Consider the following 22,108-nt stretch of genomic DNA (forward strand, 5'->3'; position numbering starts at 1 on the left):
CATATCATAAGTAGGGAACTGGATGGGAAGTGTAGCATCCAGGACATGAACCACGTGGAATGCTGGCGCCCAAGCAGATTAGCCTATTATACACTGTACCAGCCCCAAATATGTAAAATTTACCTTAATACTTATTTTACTTGAAAATCAGATTTATACACAGAGAGAGATCAATCTTCCATCCAATGGTTCATTCTCCAAATGATTGCAAATGGCAAGAGCTGAGCTTATCTGAACCTGGAAGCCAGGAGCTTTCTCTGGGTTTCCCACGTGGGTGCAGGGTCCCAAGGCATTGGACCATCCTCTACTGCTTCCCCATGCAACAAGAAGGGAGTTGGATGGGAAATGAGTAGTTGGGACTCGAACAAGCACTAATATGGAATGCCAGTGCAGCAGACAGAGTAGTCACTATGTCAGTCCCCAATCTGCCCTCTTAACCTCTCTTAGGTGTCAAGTACTGAGACAGTCTATAAAAAATAATAATGTAACTTATGGAAGAGCAGGGCAGACTGTCTGGAATCTTGAGCTCCTAAACTGTTGATGTGGGAGACCAAGGTCAAATTCAGTGGGCAATGGTCTGTGAGAGGGCAAACATCTGAGACCAAGGTCCAGGCCTGTGGGCTATGGCCCACAGTTGGGCAATGGTTCAAGACCACAGGACTGTGTGCTTTAAGATATGCTTGAGACAATCACATCCTGACTTCTGGACTTGGCTCACACTGTTGCCTGCTGATCATCGATCACTGGCTGCTTACCATCAGTGTTAAGCATGGCTATCAACGTTTATTCTACCTTGATTCCTGTAATTTGACTCTTCAAGCAAGTCCATTAAAAGATTAAGGCAGTGAGTCTTCAAGGTCAACCTCCTTTCTCAAAGAAGGGGGCTTGCCTCTGGCCACCCAGCTTCATATTCTTTATCTTGTCTCATTTCTTTTTTTCTCAACTGAATATCACCCCCTCTCCAACTCTGTCTTGCTGCACTGGCTGGGTAAAAAGTACAATGTTGTTGACTCTGTGTGCGAATGTCATGCAACAGAGCTGCAACAGTTTTCCACTGTGTAAATTGCACACTGAACCTCTTAATGGACTCCCTGTTTCCTACCCTTCCCCAAATCTCGTGTCTGTGATCACCAGCGTTCTACTTCCTAAGAGTTTGACTATGTAAATAGCTCGTGTAAGTAAACTCTTCTGGTATTTGTGTCTGTGTGTATGGCTGGCTGGCTTATTTCACTTAATATAAGATCCTCAGTCTGTTCATATGTAGCATGTGACAAGAATATTGCCTTTCTGGAGCTGAATAATATTTTATTACATGCACATGCCTTGTTTTCTTTACTCATTCGCTTGTTGATGGACATTTACTTTGTTTTTACCCTTCAGCTATTGTGAGTAATGCTCCTCTGAATGTGGGTGTACACAAAGTTCTTTGAGACCTTGTGTTTTATTCGTTTGGATACAGACCCCCAAATGGAACAGCTGACTCCTAATGGAAATTTGATGTTTCATTTTTTTGAGGAGCAACCATAATGGTTTCCATAGCAACCACACCATTTTCTTTATATTCATACCAGTTATGCATCATGGTTCTAGCCTCTGCACATTCTTTTTTATTATTATTATATTTTTGACAATCTTTACGGTAAAAAGGTTCAAGGGCTATAGGGAAGTGGGTAAGACTATTATTTCCATATTGTTTCCTTCATGTATCTGAGGTAAAGGGGGATATTGAGGGAGAAGCCCCACCCAGTTTCCCACCCACCCCAAGTCCCGGATGTGGGGCATGCTCTGAGATACTTGCTTAAGTGGTTTTGATAGTTCACCAGATGCACATTCTTACCAATACATTTTCTTTCCTTTTGTTGTTGTTTGTTTTTCCCATTGGCCATCCTAACAGGTGTGAGATGATAATATTCCACTGTAATTTTCATTTTCATTTTCCTAAAGATTAGCAATGTGAATGTCTTAATGTCTTTTCCTGATCTCATTTTCCACTTGTGCGCTTTCTTTGGAGAGCTGTCTGTTAATTCCTTTGCCTATTTTAAACTTATATTGATTGAATTTTTGTTATTGACTTGTAATGCTGTGTATATTTTGGATATTGACTCTTTATCAGAAGTATATTTTTACATGTTTTCTTCTAATCCAGAGTGGGCTTTTTGATTCTCCTTCCTTAGGCTGTGCAGCATTTTCTAAGTTTGGGGTAGTCCTACTTTTCCTTTCATTGCCTGTGGTGTGTCTTTGATACTATGTTCAAGAAATCAAGCCAAATCCCAAACCATGAAGTTTCTACCCCCTCTGCCCTTTCTTTTTAAGTTTTGTAGCTTCAAGTCTTACATGTAAGTCTTTAACCCATTTTGAGCAAATTCTGGCATTTAATAAAAAGCAGGATTGCAGTTCATCATGTTGCATCTTGCTATCCAGTTTTGCCAGCGAAATTGTTGAGGAGACTGTCCCTCCCCTATTCTGCAGTCTTCGCATTTTAACAATGATCATTCGACCATGTACGTGAAGATTTATTCAATATTTCCTGTTCTGTTGGCTAAACATCTGTCTTGGTTTTTGTCAGAACAATGCTGTTTTGATTACTATAGCTTCATAATATGTATCAAAATTAGGAAGTGTAAAGTCTGCAGCTTTGTTGTTTCCTTCTCAAAGTGATATCACACTTTTAAAAAAGATTTTTTTGTTTATTGGAGAGGCAGAGTTAAGGAGTGATAAAGAGACAGAGACAGATCTTCATTTGCTGGTTCACTCCCCAAATAAGCACAGCAGTTGGGGGCAGGATAAGCCAAAGACGGTAGGGCCCATGTAGTTCAGGGGCCCAAGCACTTGGGGCATCTTCCTCTGGTTTCCCAGGCATATTAAAAGGGAGATAGGCTACAAGTAGAGCAGCCAGAACTTGAACCGATGCCCACATGGGATGTAGGTGTCACCCATAATAGATGCTGGCATCACAGGTAGCATCACAAAGCTGGTCTCAAAAGCATATTTTCAACAATGAAAGTGAAGCAGTGAAAATTGGTGCTGAGACATTCATACATTTAACAATGAAACTGCCCACAGCGTATTACTGCATTCCAGCTTCTTACATATTATCTACTCTGTCATGGATAACTTCCCATTACATAATGTAGCTGTGTAACATTAATTATTACATTACAAGCTGTGGCTTTTTACATGCCAGTAAAATATTTTATATACCTAATAATAAAATGTGGCTAGCCTGCAGCTTTGACAATGAGGCATAGCTAACTTATAACAAAACAAATATCTAACATACGTAACTTCTGCAGCAGAGTGAATTTTGACACCTTCTAGGAATACTGCTTTTTTCAAATAATGCTATCAACTTGTGAGGCTCCTCTTTTGCCATTAGTGAGTCTCTTACCCCATCATGGAGCTACTTAATGAAAGTTAATTCACTTATTTCATATTTGAGTATAACTGACATGAGATTATTTATAACATCAAAATCCTTTTCAAAGTATGAAAGCATTCCTTATTGAATAGGCTTAGGAAATTGCTTTGAGATAAGATTCATTTGGATGCAAATTATAAACATATTTGTTTCAGAATCACCCACTGTGTTTGATATATACACATATTTATATATGTCTAGAAAAAATTTGACAATAAGGCGTCTGTCAGAGAATATTGCAAACAAAGCAAGGTATTTATAGAAGCTATCTGTCCATAAATTCTAGCCTAATTTTTTAACATGTCACATCAAAAAATTATTTCCTTGCCTATTAATTTATGTTCACTGCATTCCAGAAGATTGTAAGCAAGGTACAGTCCACATCTGTTCAAGTTACAGTCTTACGAACTTCAAAAGAGTGGATTTATTGATTTAATGCTCTGGTATATAGATGAAACTAATTTTATTTCCCATTCTCTTTTCTGTTTCTCAAATTCTCGTGAGGTTAGAATTATCCTGCTTGTTTTAGTTCAGTAATTCTTTTAAAGAAAGGTTTGCCTAGTTGTTTATTTGTATCTGAAAGGAAGAGAGAGAGAGAGAGAGAGAGAGAAGAGGGGGAACACTTCCTTTACTGGTTCACTCTTCAAACACCTGCAAAAGCTATAGCAGGGACATGTTGAAGCCCAGAATTCCACTGAGGTCTCCCATGTTGGTGGCAGGAGCCCAAATATTTAAGTCATCACCTGTTGCCTCCTGGGTTTGGGAGCCGAGACAGGCACTCCAAAATAAAAATGCAGACATCCCGAGTGGTGTTTTAGTGTCTGTGCCACAGTACCTGCCCAAGCTCAGCAATTCTTCACCTGTAATGTGAATTAATACTGGCTCAAGGACCATTCAGTGATGGGTATTAGAAATTGTTTTGGATCCAGACAGTTGGTCAAGGGGCTGTGCTCCTACACAGAGGAATCTGTAAAGTCACTGACAATTGTTGAACACTGATAGATACATCAGGCGTTGTAGAAATTCAGTTGTCAAATTGACAGCTTGGCTAAATGGATAGACTTCTTATTTGGCTCCTTGATCTATTATGTATTATTTGGTTTGGTCCAATGGAGACACTATCCAAGAAAATACATGAGACTCTTGGTGTTATTCTCTTGATGAACATAGTAATCCTGCTCTCTCAGAAAGCTTAAAATATTTATACAGCCAGTCTGCAAACATCAAATGCTCTTTCTTTGACTAGAATGATGTAAACCCAAGATTGGGGAGGTGAAAGCTGAAGTTCCCATGTGTGTATCCTGTCGGTTAATCTGCTGCTTGGGACCCACAACAATCCATGTCAGAATCTGGTTCAAGTCCTGGCTATACCACTTCTGATCCTGCTTCGTGCTAATGCATCTTGGAAGGCAAAAGATGATGGCCCAAGTTCTTGGGTCCTTGACACTCTTATGGGAAATATGGATGGAGTTTCAAATTCCTGCAGCCAGGAGCTTCTTCTGGGTCTCCCACATGGATGCAGGGTCCCAGGGCTTTGGCCCTTCCTCTACTGCTTTCTCAGGCTACAAGCAGGGAGCTGGATGGGAAGTGGAGCAGTTGGGACACAAGCTGGTGCCCATATGGAATCCTGGCGCTTGCAAGGTGAGAATTTAGCCACTGAGCCATTGTACAGAGCTTGGGATTACAGTTTTCACTCAGGATTTAGAGCCATGGATGTGATATTCTTAATTGTAAAATATTTTCTTATGGTTCAAGTGTAATTTACATATTTATTACCTTGCTTTCCAAACTTTTTTTTTCAAAGAACAGTAACACTCATCTTTCATTATTAGAAATAAAACATGCTCAAGAACTAAATGCAGAGAACTACTCCGTGACCAAGAAAAATAATGGAATCTTACTTATTTGATAAAAATTTCCAAGCTACAAAATTGGCTTCTTTTGACATAATTACTACACAAGCTTACTGTTTTTGAAAACATCTAAATCGTACCAAGAAATATTGCAGACAATTGTGTGATTTATAAATGAGGAACCTACAAGATAGTAATTTACTGAAAACATTGTATTGTTTTCATTGATTCCCTTGGGCAGTTCTTATTTTCTTTGGGCTTTACATACAAAACATATGACTGCAGAGGAGTCATAACTTTCATAGTTAGAGACAATGTCATTTAAAAGTCCTTGATAAAGGCACGGTAGCACCTTGTAATTTGTAAATCTCACAGAAGAGATCAGAACCGTTCTAATGGGGTGATGGTGCCGTACAAATGTACTGTATCCGCTTAACACTTGTCAATATGGAAATTTCTGGGTCAGTACTAATCCCAAGAGGATCTCAGCAGCAATTTTAAGTTTCACGTTAGATTTTTGAAAGAGTATTTGCTTTTCTGAAACTGTAACTACATCACATAATAAATGACTATTTATTTATGCACCTAAATGCCTCACTTGCTTGTAACCCAGCACTTTGCAGAGCACGAGGTAGTCTATCATTTGTATGTTGCTGGTCTATCCTTCAATTCTGAGGCTCTTGAGTAGAGTTCAATGTAATGAATTTACAGCATATCTATACTTTGCATAAATTATATTACAGTGCAGTGTACTTACAAACATGAAATTTATTACAAGGAAATAAAATTTATACAATAATGTCAGGTTAGATTGTTGGATTCTAGGACTTTTTTTTTAAATCGTTTCTTTTCTTTTAAAGCTATAATAGGTCAAGTTTACTTTCCTGGAAAGGATGATAGTATACTGTTTTTAGTACATCTTATGGACTTTGATATTTTTGTTTTATTTTCATTTCTTAAAAAAGCTATTTTTTCTTAATTTATTCAGTGACACATAGGTCATACAGTAGCATCATTTTCTTCAAGAAGGTTTTTGATTTTCTTTTTCATTTCTTCAGCAACACATTGGTCATTCAGTATCATGTTATTTAACTTCAAGTTGTTGTAAATGTCCTATTTTTTTTTTTACTGTTGTGGATTTTAGTTTATGGCTCTTGATTTAGGGGGATGTATAGTAACTGTGAAATAGACTATCATATACAGATTGTGAAGATCCAATGCAGTATGCATCTTTACTTCCAAATCAAAGATGGGCTGTTAAATATATCTTGACAATAGGATGCTGGACTCTCAGTCATTGTCCATACCTATGATATCAGGATAAAATTAAATAGCAGAATGATGGACTTATGACTGTTTATGAAGGACTATACTATTATAACAATATAGGCAAAATCAGTGTGTTGGGGGGGGATGGGTTGGTTAGCAGGAAGGGAAATCCCAGAGCCTATGGAACTGGACCATAAAATACTAAAACAAATAATCTTAATTAAAACAACAACAAAACAAAATGACTTAACTACCATCTAAAATTATCAAATTTTAATTCATATTATCTCAATTTCATCTCATGTTAGGGTCTTTGTTTTTATGCTCAGTAGTGTAAAATATGAATTTGATTTTCTTGGAGGACCCAGCTAGGTATTAAATTGCTTTAACTGTTCAGTGTGGTGTTTATATATTCACAAAATTACAATATCTAGAGTAATGCTTATGTTTTATCAAAATTCAACACGGTAAGTGAACAGCACATTGGAATTTTGCACAAACACATTGCACCTTCGTGCCCATTGCTTTCCTTCATTAAAAGTAACTCAGTAAAATGAAACAAACACTTACCATGCAGTCGAGAAAATGATCAGACTAAAAACTCCCAAATGGAACTCTGCTTATCCCAGGAAATCTGGATCTTGTTGACCCTGGCACTGACATCCGGAGTTGTGAAATTTCCACGTTTGCCAAATTATTGCTAATCCAGGCTTAACTTTATCTGGTCTTGATGTGTTCACAGAATTCTATGCCATAGAGCAAATATTTGTAGAATTTAAAAGTGTTTAGTTCAATGGAAACAACACCAAGAGGGGAATTAACATAAGAGTCTCCAGAGTCTTTATTTCATCTTATCTATACAGATGTACTTTTAGAAATCCCTGCTCTTAGGACAGACATTATGGTGCTTGGCACACCAGCACCCTCTACCCAAATGCTGCTTTGAGTCCTTCCATCCCAGCTTCCAATCTGGCTCTGTGCTAATATGCTTGTGCGATGGTGGATGACAATGGCTCAAGTGCTTGAGTTCTTGTCACCCACAAGGGAAAGAAGGATGGAGTTCTTGGAGCCTGACTTCAGTTTGGCCTAGTTCTAGCTGTTGCACCCACTTGCACCCATTCAGGGAGTGTGTCAGAAGGTGGAAGATTCTCTCTTGCTCTCTCTCTGACACTCTACCTTTAAACTAAATAAATGGATTCTTATTTAAACAGACAAACAAAGTCTTACAAGTTCAGTTTGAAAAGGCTTTCTTCTAAGAATACAAACAAAAACAATGGTCCCAAATAGAGACCATTATGCTCAGTGAAATGAATCAATCACAAAAGAACAAATCCCATATTTTCTCCCTTATATAAGGAAGCCAACATGGAAAGTGTAACTCCAATAGTCCAATCCATACGGTTTTTTGATTGTTTGCTTGCTTTTTTGGCTGTATACCATGTATTCTGATGTTTTTATTTCAGTTTGGTTCCTTCCAAATCTCTTTTCTCTAGTTGAATTCATCCCATTTTCATGAATTATACAATGGCATCATTTTTCCAAGAGACTTCTGTGTTTCCTTTTTGTCACTCACGTGTTGGTTACTCAGTGGTGCGTTATTTTTTTTCAAGGTGCTAGAATTTGTTGTTGATGTTGTTGTTGTTGATGTGGCTGTTCTAACTCATACCGGTTGTTGACCTTGCTTCATGGCCTCTCGTTTATGGTAATGTACAGTGATGGAGTACTGGGGGGTCTATCATATACAGACATGGGAGTACAAGGGAACATGCATCCAGATGAAAGATGGATTCCCAGTGAAACTGTTGGACATGTGTAGACAATGGGACGCTGGACTGTCTGACATTGTCTATACCAACAATGTCGGGGTACACTTAAATAAGAGACTGATTGAATTATGATTCTTTATGAAGGACTACACTATTGTAACAAAATGGGAAAAATCTGACGGAGGGTGGGAGTTTGGGGGGAATCCCAGCCTATACAAAAATGTACCACATAATTCAAAATTCAAAATAAAATATTTTAAAAAATAAATTAATTTAAAAAGTCTTTGTGTGTTATCTACTGATGCATTTAGAACCTGATGAAAGGTATCACTCAAGTGATGTGCAACTTCACAGCAGCTTACTTGAGCAGATTTTACCAAGGCCAGCACTGTCTTCAGGCATAATCACTCCTGGGTGTTGCCCCAGGACTAATTTCCATCCACCTAGTGAGGGCAATCATTTATGAATCACACAGTTTTGAAATTTATTTGTGTACAGACAAGTATGGTATTACGTATTAATGACTTCAGAGCAAATTTTCTGAATGAATTCCAAAGTAGATGATGACCATATAAGTTAAATCGTAAAATTTTCTTAAAGTGCAGGGTGTCATTTGCAAATTTTATATCCAAGTGAGCCACCTCTTGTAGGAGATTTTGTGACTGAAATCAGACTGGAAATGAAAATAAAAGCAGAGAAATATGTTTGTAGACAGAGTTTAAAAATTTTTTTTTTTAACTTTAGGAAAGACTAATGATCAAATAGAGAACTGAAATATCTCTATTTTTCTAAGATTCCTTTCTACCAATTGTCACAACTAAGAGTTCCTTGGCTCGCCCCCATTCTCCTCCCCCAGCCCAGCAGTGGTATGCACAGGAGAACTAAGCTATCACATGGCTCAGGACGCAGGCTTTGCATCTGTAGCATGAAACAGTTCCGATTATGACGTACTGTAAAAGGTCTTCAGTTCGGATTTCAATTTGACACATCACTACTGTTCTTTTCGTTAAGCATCACAGTGTCTCTCCCATTTGTTTCAAACTTGAAGCAACAAATTGTTTTGAAACAGTACTGACAACATGCCAATCTCAGGGAAGCCAGAATTCAGGTAAAATCTATAGAAGGAGGCTGTGCACGAGAGAACACCTTCAGGCTCTGGCTTGATAGGCTAACCTGCACAAGGCAATGACACATTACTGTAGAAACAGAAAAATACCTTGTACTTGTCTTTAACTCTGAAAATTAAAAGGAGTGGCAATAGCAGCTGTTGCTTCAACCTTAGAACAGTCATAATGAAATCTTTGCATTGGTCTAGTCTAATAAAAATCTTCATTTTCTCTGTGTAGATAAGTAAATAATGTCATAGTAGGGAAGCCAGATGGAATAGGGCATTATGTTAGTCAAAACACACTGTTTAGCTCCAATGCTTCCAGATGTAAACATGAATGACATTAAAATGACCTGAAAAGAAGTTCTACCCTACCTTTCTCGTAGCAAATAAATGCTCAAACCTTTCAAGTGACATCTGTTAGGATAAGAATTCAAGAGACTGGGCACTACATGGATCAGTATGATGCTTATCAATTTTCAAAAACATGATCAGCTAAATTGTATTGATAGAAAGCCATGATGAATTGTTATAAGTTATAAATCTATTTAGACACAAGAAACGTGCTTGATTTCAGTTTCCTATTTAATATCACAAAATGAGACTGATTCTACCCATCTCTGTCATGATTTTCTCAGTGTCTGCTGGAGAACTCTATGACTATTGGAGAAAAATGCATTTTACTTTACATTGAGATGTCTGATATAACACAGGCCAGAAATTGTAAACCTAAACTTTTACCCTTAAATAGGGATGGATATTTAAAGAGGTAGATCTTTAAGAACACTGAACACCAATAGTTAAGGCTGAAGGCCACAAAACCTTTGAAAGATATTTGCAAATGTGAAAGCGTTGTAGCTGCACTTATAGAAAGCAAGCTTGCTTAGCTCTACCAACACATTTTTTTTTTTATTAGGCCTGGTAAGGAAATAATGCTAAAATATCTTTTTATGTTTAAGCTAGATGAGCATTTACCTATGACCTTGTCTTACTTTACCTCCTCTAAGCAGAGATCTAGAGACTTCTAACCTTGTTCTCTTTTCTCTGCCTGCACAAGCTTCTGTGAACATGCCACCAGCCAGGTACGCTTGGCTGTGAATCGAGGTCTGATGGGAACTTTTCAGTCCCAGCACGGTTTGCTCTAGTTCTTAAGTTTTCCTATTCATTTAATTCCTTAATGAGACAGGCAGAGCGATTTACAGACACAGAGACTAAGAGAAGGATTTTTCTGTCTGTTCCTTCATTCCCCAGTTGCCGACACCAGTGGAGACCAAGCTTGGTTAACACCAAGAGCCTGGAACTCAGCCTGGGTTTCCCGTGAGGGAACACAGATTCAAAGTACTTGAGCTGTTGCTTGTTGCCTTTCAGGACTGGAATTCATTTGGCAAAGTGGTTAAGAAGCTACTGGGAATATCTGCAATTGCCATTGAAGCAATTCTGCTTCTAGCTTTTTGTTAACACATATCCTGGGAGACCACAGTTCAAGTCCTTCGGGTCCCTGCCACCGGGAGGGAGATCTGGATGGAGTTTTAGGCTCTTGGCTTCAGCCTGGCCAGGAACTATGTGTTGTGAGCATTGGGGAGAGGATGGGAAATATCTGTCTCTCTTCCATTCAAATAAGTTTAATAAATAAAAACTTTCAAAAAGACAAAACTTTGATTCATTGTTGATTTAGCCTTAATTTCAGAGCTGTGTCCAATGTCTCATTAAACAAATGAATAATTTATTTGGATAGTTATATTTAAAAAATATATCGAGCAAATCTGTAAAACATTGGAGAATATATTTTGCGCTTTTTGTTTAACTGCCAATCTTGCAGCTTATTCTTATTAATCATGCTATGGCTGGTTATAAATAGAATGAAAATAATAGCCCATAATAGTCTACATGATTTATAAAATGGTTGAGAAATTAGAGATGGAGACTGAGTACTTTCTACCCCATTTACCTAGTGGAGCATTTGCATATCAGTGTTGAAGTTCAAATCTCATAGTCCTTGCCCCTTTGCAGTTGGAATGTACAGGAGCTGTATGGGGCATGCCCTGCGCCAGTACCGGCCAATGGAACTTATGAAGTCAGTACGTGTCAGGTTGTGTCTTGAGGCTCACAGAATGTTATCTGGATCAGCCCTGTTCAGTAGAAATGGCAATGATGGAAGTATTCACTGTCCTCCAGCGTGGCCTCTAGCTACACGAAGACACTAGTATCACTGAGGAACTGAAATAAATTTTTTTTTACAATTAAAAATTTTAGTTGAGAGAGAGAGAAATATTATCTCTTTGCTGGTTCAACCTCGCAACTGCTATAGGAAAACTGATGAGAGGAGTTAGGGTTCGTGTCCTGGGGTTAATGATGATTCACGAAACTAGACACAATGGTGGGAGTGGAAGTGATGCTTTATTGAAGTAGGGAAAAGAGAAGCTCCCGCAGTACAATCAGAGGGGCTGTACATAGCTCAGCTGCAGAGGATCTCACAATCTAGGGACATTTATGTCTTCACCATATTCTCACTGAAGATCAAAGGTAGTGGTTATATGTTAGTTACCGGGTGGACTGAAGGTGGCCTTAATGGAGCCATTTCTAGTTCTTTTTAATCAAAACCTAGAACCTGTCGTGACAGATAAGCATTTGTTACAAGGGGGTTCAAGCTTGTTTAGTGTTTACATGCTGGGAAGTAACAGGGGTGATGGTGTTATTCTGACCTGCTTTTAGTCCTAGGTTGCCTCATAAAGTCCCCAAAAGCTGGAGCCAGCCTTGGGCCAAAACCAGGAGTTGGGAACTTCCTGGCAGAACTCCAAGTCTCTGCCAGGAATGGTGGGGACTCAAGCACTGGAGCCATCTGCTGCCTTCCCAGGGTGTGCATTAGCAGGAAACTGGATTGGAGGTGAAGCATGGCTCCAGTAGAGGATGTGGGCATCTGCATCAGTGCCAAATGCTTCTCCTTGTAATTATAATGTATTTCATTTGCGTTCATGTAAACAGGCACATGTCCTGAATTAACCCAGGTCTATTAGACCTTCCAAGGACTCAGTGTTAGATGTGGAAGGTCCTTTATGGGCAACACAGCTTAGATTATCACCATGGTGGTTTAACAACTCTAACCATTCCTTCAGCGTGAATTTCTCCATAAGTTTCACATTAAAAAAAAAAAAAAACCCAACCAACTTAACTCTTCAGGCTGCTTTTCTGTATGAATCATCTTTTTTGCAAAGAGGTGTAAGACTGGCTTTATTGCCAATTCTGCCCCCTCTTCTACAGACAGAACTCACTGATTAGATTCTGCATTTATTTAGGTTGTTCCCCTAAAAAAAAAAAAAAAAAAAAAAAAAAAAAACCTGGTTTCCATACTGCAAATAAATGACAGGAACTTTTGCACTAGATTATCCAGACAGCACAAATGTTCTTTCCAAAAGCAGAGAGTGGAACCACAGCCCCCTCACATCGCCTGCTACATCTGTTTATGCTTAGAGAAGTGACATCCTTTGGAGATGGAGAATGCCAATTTCTCAGGAAAGGATGAGAATTTGGTGAGCCTGGAGAATAGCACAAGGAATCTCACTGTTCCAAATAAAACATGTGTAGTATTGATGAGCTATGAAGTCCTTCTGGAAGCCATAGCCCAGTGTTTCTCAGAGTTCACAGACTCAGTGTGGTATCTTTTCCTGTGTTCATATCTTGTCATGTGCCACCTAATGAAAGACAGAGATGTTACAAAGGCTAAGTCTCGCTTTTCCCGTCTGTTAAATGTGAATCACGTTTGTTGTTCCATTTTGGGAAAACTTGTGTCCGGCTTTGAAGGGGGCTTAAGAGTGCTGTGTGTCCTTGCTGTGGAATGTTGGAAATACTGGCTCTGGAGTTTGGAGATTTTGCAGAAATCTGCATTAGGCTAAGATATTACTTAGTAAGCTATAGACACGTAGAGGTCTGTAAATCATTCTTATCTATAGAAATGCAAATTGCTTTCTGGATAAACCAGATACTGGCCTGGGGAACTGACACAGCATTCCCTCCTTATCTGTTGTTTGCACTTTCTCTTGGTTTCAGTCACCTAAGGTATACTATGGTCTGAAAACACTAATTTATTCAGTATTTAATGAATACTAACCCCCCCAACACATATTAAGTAACTTGCACTGACAGTTGTTTCACTTTATTACTGTTTATCTCATATATAGGTTCAACTTTATTTTAGGTCTGTGTACAGAGGAGAAAACACACATAGGGTTTGTTTCAGTATCCAGTGGGGATCTTGTCTATGTAGGACGAGTTGGGGGGTCATGGTAATGCTAAAGCATCACGACTTGATGCGCCACGGAACAGGAAGCAATTTTGCCAATTCTCCCGTCTGCCCACATCATTCTCATTTGAGTAGGTGAAAGATCTCGCGGATTCTTTCCCTAATCCAATAAAATGTTTGACCTAGGTTCATCTGATCAGACTATTTCTTTCAGAGTCAATGCTCTTAACCTTCCTGGAAAATTAATGTTCTTATACCGTTGACTTTTTGGGAGAAGCAGTTTAAAGGACTAGATGGACCGTTTTGATCAGGTATATATTTTGCCGGAAGGCCGTGAAGCTTCCGGTATGAGGGGAGGGGGCACGGGAAGGGGGCTCGGGATGGGAGAGCGAGCGAGTGCTGAGCGCTTACAAGAGGTTGAGGACAGGTACGGGGCTGGGAAACCCTCCCCAGGGAGGAAAGTCACAGACCTTCCCATTCCTGGCCTTTTCGCCTGGAGACCTTGAGGCCAGGCGCTGAGGCCTCCGTGGAAGCCGCGGCCAACTAGGGCCTACCTCCTGGCCCTGCAGGCCGCGAGAGTGGCCTGGGGTTTGGAGCGCTGGGGTCACAGAGTTAACTGCGAACTCGATGGGGCTTCAGCGACGGGCAGCCCCAGCACCCAGCAGCGAAGCCAGCACCCCCGCAAGAGGGCAACCAGGCCCCCACAGGGCAGGCCCGGGCCGGGTCCCAGTCCGGAGAGGCCCCTCGCCCACGGCCGAGGGGGTGGGGCGGCTTCGCCTCGGGCCGGTGCTTTTCGCCCTTCCTTGGCCGCCAGAGGCTCCCTCTCTCCCTCTCTCGCTCTCTCTCTCCTGGGATTTTGCTGCTGGGCTCCCTCTCTCTGCGGCCCTAGAGTTAATCCCATCAGCCGAGGTGAGGCACCTGTTACCCCCCGGCCTTGCTCGCCCCCGTGGCCTCTCCTTGCGTACACCGCGGCCTCCCCGTTCGGCCCAAGGGCCCGCGCCGGGCGACCGCACGTGGGCCAAAGCCCTTCTCTCGCTGGCTCCCCTTGCCCCAGGCCGGCCCGAGGGTGCGAGCGCGGCTCTGTCCGGCCGCCGCCCGCCCGCAATGGCGTTGGGGAGCGCGGCGCGCCTCCCGGGGCCGTTCGGCGCGGGCAGGGCGCGCGTGGGGGCCGAGGCGCGAGTGGCAGCGGCCGCCGCAGCCGCCGTGCGCGCCGCGCCGTGAGGAGCGGGTGGCGGGGCCGGGCAGCGGGCCGACGCCGAACCGCGGCCACCGGGACCGTGGGGCGGGGGGCGCCTGGCGTGGAAGGGGTGGGAGCCGCGGCGACGCGACCCTCCCCGCCCGTGGCGCTCCCGTTCGGGTAAGGGGGAGTACGGGAGGGTGGCGATGCAGAGGCGCGCAGCCAGCTCGTACAAAGGCTGAGTTGCAGGCTCGGGTGGGGGCGGCTTGTGGTTGGGGAGCGCCGGGTTGAGGACAGGAGGCATTATCAGTGGGATCTATTGTTTCCTGGCACGAGGGGAGGCGTATATGCTCATTAGCCTGTAATTTTCCCCCTGGCTTTTATATTTGATATTTATTTATTTATTTTACTGTGGCCAGGGAGCTCGTCTCCCCGTGCCTGCCAGGGATCCGCCTGGCAGCCGCCGGGAGCCACAGCCAAGGTGTTGGGACTTCAGGTGCTTCCTGGCACCAAGCTAGACTGAGACCTGGTACCATAGCGCCTGGCGTCGCCTGCTCTCCCGGCCCAGCCCAGCCCAGGGGCCCAGGGACTGCATCCCGCAGCAGGCTTGGGAATCTGCCGCCTCTCAAGTTGGTGTTATTTATGTTTGTCTTTTGTAAGGGCAGGATTTGAACCCTCCCCTTCAGGGCCCCTTGGCCTCCGCCCCCTCGGGCTGGAGTTGGTGGGGGAGGGAGTGGTGTGTGTGTGTGTGTGTCTGTGTGTGGAGGGGATGAGGGGAGGGTTTTGACGGCTTTCAAAAATGTCAGGGTAAAAGGCGATTGTTGATGGTTTAAAACAAAACAAAACAAAACAAAACAAAAAAACCAGGTAACCCACTCTGTAGCTGTCTGCCTGCCTGCATGGGCCTGCATGTGTGCTGGGCCGGGAGCCGAGTTTGGAGGCGATTTAAGTGCGAGTGTGTGTGACTTTAGCTGGTGATGGGGTGGGAGGGTGGTGGAGCACAAGTCACAAGAACAAACCCAAACCCAAAGCAGACCACAAGAGAGATCTTGAAGACCACACTGTGGCTCAGAGGGTGTGCATTGCTGGTGTGTGATGTGGAATCCAACTGTGGGCTGGAGTGGCCCTGTAGGCTGGCCTGGCTGGGGTGTTCAGCTGGGAGAAGGGAATACCCTGATCAGGGCTTTGACTAGAGGTGACATGGTGCCTTTGCTTTCTGATTGCCCCACACTCCTGCAGTTACTGCCATGACGGTCTGCCTCCCACTTCCTTATTAATAATAGACACTGTGAGGAAACTTCCACATGCTTGCTAGAACCAAGCTGGAAGAACTTTTGTTTTCTGCTTGTATGGGTTTGAAATTGCATTGTGGGGGCGGGGTGGGGACGGATGCACTAGGTGAGAATGGGTCCTCGTGGGTGATGATGAGCCTCTGTTGGCATGATTCTGAGTTTGTAAACATGGATTCCAAACTTGCACTTGTGCTTAGAAGCAGTTCTGCTCTGTGGGGGAATCCTGGATGGTTATTCTGGACTGTTAAATGATGCTTCTCAGAGATCTGTGAACTGTTGGTTACTCTTAGGATTGTTTACAGAAGCAGCCAATTCTTGGGAACTAAAGTATTACAAATGTACTTAAGTGCAAACCTGTGTGTGTGTGGGGGGGGGGTGCAGATTTTAGTAGGGAATCTCCAAATTGTGTTTGAGACATTTTTGTTACCAAAGACTAATTGGGGTAACTTTCATCTCCTTGACTTAAAAAAAAAAAAAAAAACTATCCAGTTCAAAAAAAAATAATTGTTTTGGTTTGCCATGTGGCTAATAAAGCACTTGGAAAATGAAGTATATGTTAGTTGACTGACAGCCATTCAAATAAGTCAGTGAATTCAGAAATGCATTTTCTTCTGTTCCAGATGAACTTCAGAGTCTTGCTTGGATAAAACCACTTTGTTAACTCTGTGAATGACTTGCTAATACACCTGCTGGGACAGTTGCTGCAGAGTATGCACTTTGAGAGGTGCTAGGGAAGAGAACTATTTTTGTTTTTGTTTTTGTTTTCCCCTGGATCATTATGAACATTGGCTTTTGACCCCTAAAGTCAAAATGTTGAAGGCAGAGTCTTCAGGTGAACGGACCACTCTCAGAAGTGCCTCGCCGCACAGGAATGCATATAGAACTGAGTTCCAGGCACTGAAAAGCACCTTTGACAAACCCAAGTCGGATGGGGAACAGAAAGCCAAGGAAGGTGGCGAGGGCTCCCAGCAGAGCAGGGGCAGGAAGTATGGCTCCAACGTCAACAGAATTAAAAATCTGTTCATGCAGATGGGCATGGAACCCAATGAGAACCCTGCGGTCATTGCCAAAACCAGGGGAAAGGGAAGACCCTCGTCCCCTCAGAGAAGAATGAGGCCTAAAGAGTTCCTGGAGAAGGCCGACGGCTCCGTGGTCAAGCTGGAATCCTCCGTTTCTGAGCGAATTAGCAGGTTTGACACGATGCACGATGGTCCTTCCTATTCTAAGTTCACTGAGACCCGGAGGATGTTCGAGAGAAGCATGCATGAATCGGGACCCAACAACCGTTATTCCCCAAAGAAGGAGAAGGCTGGAGGGGGTGAGCCGCAGGACGAGTCGGGTGGCTCCAAGTCCAACCGAGGCAGCACCGACTCCTTGGACAGCCTTAGCTCCCGAACCGAGGCTGTCTCTCCAACCGTGAGTCAACTGAGTGCAGTATTTGAGAATGCTGATTCCCCAGGGGCTGTCACTGGTGAGAAGGCTGAGAGCAGTGAGTACTCGGTGACTGGCCACTACCCCCTGCACTTACCCACCGTCACCGTCACCAACCTCGACACATTCGGCCACCTGAAGGATTCTGATTCGTGGTCTTCTTCCAGCAAACAAGGTATTGATGCAGCCGATGCTCCCAAGGCTGATACAGCCCCAGTGCCAGAAGTGGCTTCTAAAGGGACCTCTCCAGCTTTAGTTGGTACTGACGAGATCCCACAGAGCAAGGAGGCTGAGGATTCCTCGTCTATCCGGGACGCCCCTGAAGAACCCTGTGCTGAACATCAGGCAGTGCCTAAGTCTGGGATCCTCTCCCCACCCCACGAATCTTTGGAAGAAGCTGAAGCAGATTTGGTGGGGGGGGAGGCAGCCAAGCCACCAAGGAAAGACCCCGCAGGTGGGGATTTCATCTCTCCGGCAGCTTCTGCAGACACTTGTGGGAAAGAAGCACTCGAAGACGTGCAGGAGTTGGAGTGTTCTCATGTATACATGCACAGTGACTACAACGTGTACAGAGTGAGATCCAGGTATAATTCAGACTGGGGAGAGACAGGTACCGAGCAGGACGAGGAGGACGACAGTGACGAGAACGACAGCTATCAGCCTGACATGGACTACTCCGAAATCCTTGGGCTGCCGGAAGAAGACGAAATCCCAGCCAACAGGAAGATCAAGTTCAGCAGTGCTCCTATTAAGGTGAGTGGGTCCTCTGTTTTTAGCATCCTTGGGGCTTAACTGGATGCAGAGTAGATTGGAAAGGTGCTGTAAGCTTTGGCTGGGAATTCAAGATTATTGATACAATGATAATTGTTGATACAGCACCTGCTGTCAGGCATTTTGAGTTTGGCATTTGAAAGGTATCATTTGCATTGGTTGCAGTAAGTTTGGATGGCAGACACCAACAGTGAGCACTCAGTTGAGGAAGTTTTGGGATTTTGAGAAACCTTCCAGTGGCCTGGGAGATTGGTACCACGGAGACTGAAAACTAGGGGTACTTGCTTGCAATACAACCTCTGTAACAAGTGTATGTGAAATTACCTATAAATGATAGCATTTTTTAATCCATACATTGTAGGTTATGAGGTAAATGAACAGTGGAAAAGTTGTGGTGATTTTGAAATAATATACTCTATTTACTTGCTTACAAAAATCTGAGTTATTCCTTACTTAAGTGTAAGTGGATTGTGAGGAATGTTGTTGGAGCTGATTTGTGTGTGTGTGTGTGTGTGTGTGTACACTGCTAGTTGGTATTGGAATTTGGTGTATGGAAATGTATTAGCTGACTGAAATACTCACTGCTGCAACCAGCTTTTGAGTTCAGAATTTGTTCGGTAGCTTTATAGTGAATTTTTGTAAAAGGTAGTAGGGATGGAATCAACATTCGTGGATGTATTTTTGACCTCTTAAAAATGGAATAATTGCCAGTTGACTTCAGATGCCCTGTTGTATTGACCTCACAGAGCAGACCTTTGGTACAGAAGAATAGCAGAGTCCGTCAGCAGCGGATGGTGGCACATGATTAGGGGATAATGGTGGTATGGGTAGCAGGTGGCTGGCGGAGTATCTGCATTCCCTCATGAGCCCTTGCTAAGTGCACTTGCTTGGTGGCTCTGTCCTGGGGGAGTCTGCAGGGTAGGATGACAAATGTGTAGCTCGGCACTATTTTACAGGGGCTTTTGGCTAACTCGTGTGTGTGTGTGTGTGTTTGTGTGTGTAGTGTGAGACACCTATGAATATGACAGATTTGGAATGTGATATCATACCTTTCATACCTCTCAAAATCTAAAAATCACTGAAGTTATTCCCATGATGAGCTTCCATATAAGGCTTTAAGACGATGTGGAAACAACCAAAAGGAAACCTGACAGTTCTTTAATGGTGAAATGCTATGTTGCGTTGAAGTAGTGATCTGTGAAATTATCTACAGATTGTTAGCAGGAAAAACTTTGGTTTTGTTAGTGTCAAGAAGAGACTATGGATGAGAATGGACCATTTTGGACTGCAGTTTAATGACGTGAATGAAGTTGAAAGTGCACGGAGTAGCTCTGCAGAGCTTCCCTGTTCTGTCACCCTCCCTCTCCCCTCAACCTCTGGGCACTATCTTCAAAGGTGCCTGATTCTCTCCAGTGAGCTCCTTAATTTCACCATTCACGTGTTCTTTGAACATCGTCTCTGTACCCTTCAGGAAGAAAGCTGTGCGATTAAATTGCTTCACACTGAACAAGGCAGGACTAACTGAAATGAACTCTTCAAGGAGTTTGGTAAACCCAGTGGCTTAGTTTTTAATAGGGGAACGGAAGCTTATGAAAATGTACCAAGTTAGAACAGTGCGCCTTCAGCCACAGGAGACACCCACCTTGCATTCAGTCCCTTGCTGCACAAAACTTAACAGGGGTGTGCCTAATGGTTCCCAAAAGATTTCTCATTGGGATCTGTCTGTTCATATGCACGCAAATATAGTTCTTTGAGTACGATCCTGGGAAATTCAAGCAGTTTTTGATACTGATGCTCTTAATTTTCACGTAATAAGGGCCCTGGATTTCATATGGCAAAGAATGATTATGGATGACATACATTGACGTATAAGCCATTTCATCAAGAACTTCATTCTAACCTGATTTGTGAGAAGATAGTGCATTGTGCATGGGCAATTAACAATGCTGGTTGGAGTGAACAGAAGATTGCTTATTAGCCCCTTTGTGATGAATAAAACAATTATTCTTTCTTGCTGCTCCCATTCCTTAACATGCAAATGGATCCGCTTGGAATTTTTTAGGGCTGCATTCTAATGGTGATGGTGGTTGTAGTGTCTGGGTTAATCTCTAATGAAGGCGTTTTTTTCCTTTTCTTTTTTGGTCTGAAGAATGGTAATAATTAAATCCATTAAGTATTTATTGAAGGCTAATCATGTGTGTTCTGTTTTGCTGTCATCTGTAGAAGAAACACAGATCTCTTAAGTTTATCTCTTCTGTAAGCATGTAGAGTCAGTTTTAAAGCACATTTTAACTATAACCCGTGTAATGCAAATGTGAGAAGCTGCTGAACTATCTGATGCTCTGTGAGTTCTTTTAAAAAGAATGTGGCTGTACTAACTACATAGAATAAAAGGGGTTTGACCAGTGATTTGGGAAAGAATGCATGAGGTTGTTCCCAATGTCTTTCCTTATTCTGTTCACAATGTGCAAACAAGGCAGGAAGAAGCATACCTCATGCGTTTCAGGTGAATGGCTCCTCCATCCTGTGTCTGCTTGCCCTTGGTTTCTCCGTTGATGGTTATGAGGCTGAGAGCACTGTTTGAGCCCAAACTGTAGAAATTCCTGATTGCCTGGGCAGTGATTCCTGCTCACCCTACTGAAGAGATGCCAGGCAGGTATACCCACGTACGCCTGTGGTTGACCTGCTAGTGAGCTGTGAGTTTTCTTGTTTTGTTTTGGTAGAACTTTTGGGGATTCAGAAGAAGATCATACTGGAGCCCTGAGGGGGAGGCTGCTAAGGAGGTGACACAGGTGTTAGGTCACAGATGGCATCGGGGTGACTTGGTCTAAACCCTTTTTGTCTGTTAGTAAATGTCATTTGTTCCATCTTATTTTTTATTCTGGATCTTTATTTTTTGGTGTCAGGTTTTCCAGATTAGTACTTACTTAGTTTTTAAAAAATGTATTTGAGAGGGAGTGGGAGAGGAGAGGGAGACCCATGCTAGATTAAATGCCCACTCCCTGCTTACCTAGCTTTAACTTCTCTTTTAAGTTCTCCCTTCACTTCACTAGTTTACATTCTCTTCTAAACTTGACTAAGCCTGGAGTGTTGCCTCTTTCTCACCAACTGTGAACTTCTTTAACTCTTGTAATCACTTCTTCTAAGTTTCATCCATTCAGCTTGGTTGCTTGAGCTGTGTCACAGACCTGAAGATTTATTTACTTGAAAAAGACAGCGTGGACCCCAACCCCCAACACTCACACTTGCAAAGAGATTTTCCATTTTCTGATTCCCTCCCCAAAAGACTACAAAAGCCAAGGTTGGGCCAGGGTGAAGGCTAGAGGTGGATCTCCATCCTGACTCTTACATGGGTAGCAGGGCCCCAAGTACTTGAATTGTCTTCCACTGTCTTCTCAAGTATATCATCAGGATGTTGGATAGGAAGCAGAGCAGTAGGAACTTGATGTGGCACTCCGATATGGGTCAGTGTCGCAAACTTAACCCCCGTGCCACAGCTCTGGCCCAGCAGCATCTAGTATTCTGAGCTGCCACAGCCAACTTGGGAAAGAGTCTGGAGTGGAACCAGCCGTTTGGCATTTCTTACGGGTACTGGTGCTGCAAATCATGCCACTTGCTCTTTGGACTGAGGACTTGAAGTGAAGGCCTCTGGCTTGCTGGCCCTGCATGCTGGGGAGAATGCGTTACTGAAGCTGCTAACCAGATGGGGCTGCTGGAACTGGTTGGCTGGAAAGGTGTTCTTTGAAGATGAAGCACGGCATGAGCCTGTGAAGTATACTTGGTTTG

The 22,108-nt window shown here is 42.8% G+C and overlaps 1 protein-coding gene across 14 annotated transcripts in view; it reads left to right on the plus strand.

The window, feature by feature from the left end:
- The first annotated feature begins 14,047 nt into the window (after positions 1-14,047).
- Positions 14,048-22,108, plus strand: part of PPP1R9A (protein phosphatase 1 regulatory subunit 9A) — a 249,209-nt gene continuing 241,148 nt past the window's right edge. For 3 of the 14 annotated variants that reach the window (XM_058678329.1, XM_058678332.1, XM_058678334.1), the window contains exons 1-2: positions 14,659-15,008; positions 16,741-18,304. In XM_058678329.1, the coding sequence (XP_058534312.1) occupies positions 16,931-18,304 (1,374 nt within the window). In that variant the 5' untranslated portion in view covers positions 14,659-15,008; positions 16,741-16,930. The other 11 variants (XM_058678338.1, XM_058678341.1, XM_058678333.1 and 8 more) reach the window with 8 other exon arrangements.

This window comes from Ochotona princeps, chromosome 20, assembly GCF_030435755.1.
Source record: "Ochotona princeps isolate mOchPri1 chromosome 20, mOchPri1.hap1, whole genome shotgun sequence".
NCBI lineage: Eukaryota > Metazoa > Chordata > Mammalia > Lagomorpha > Ochotonidae > Ochotona > Ochotona princeps.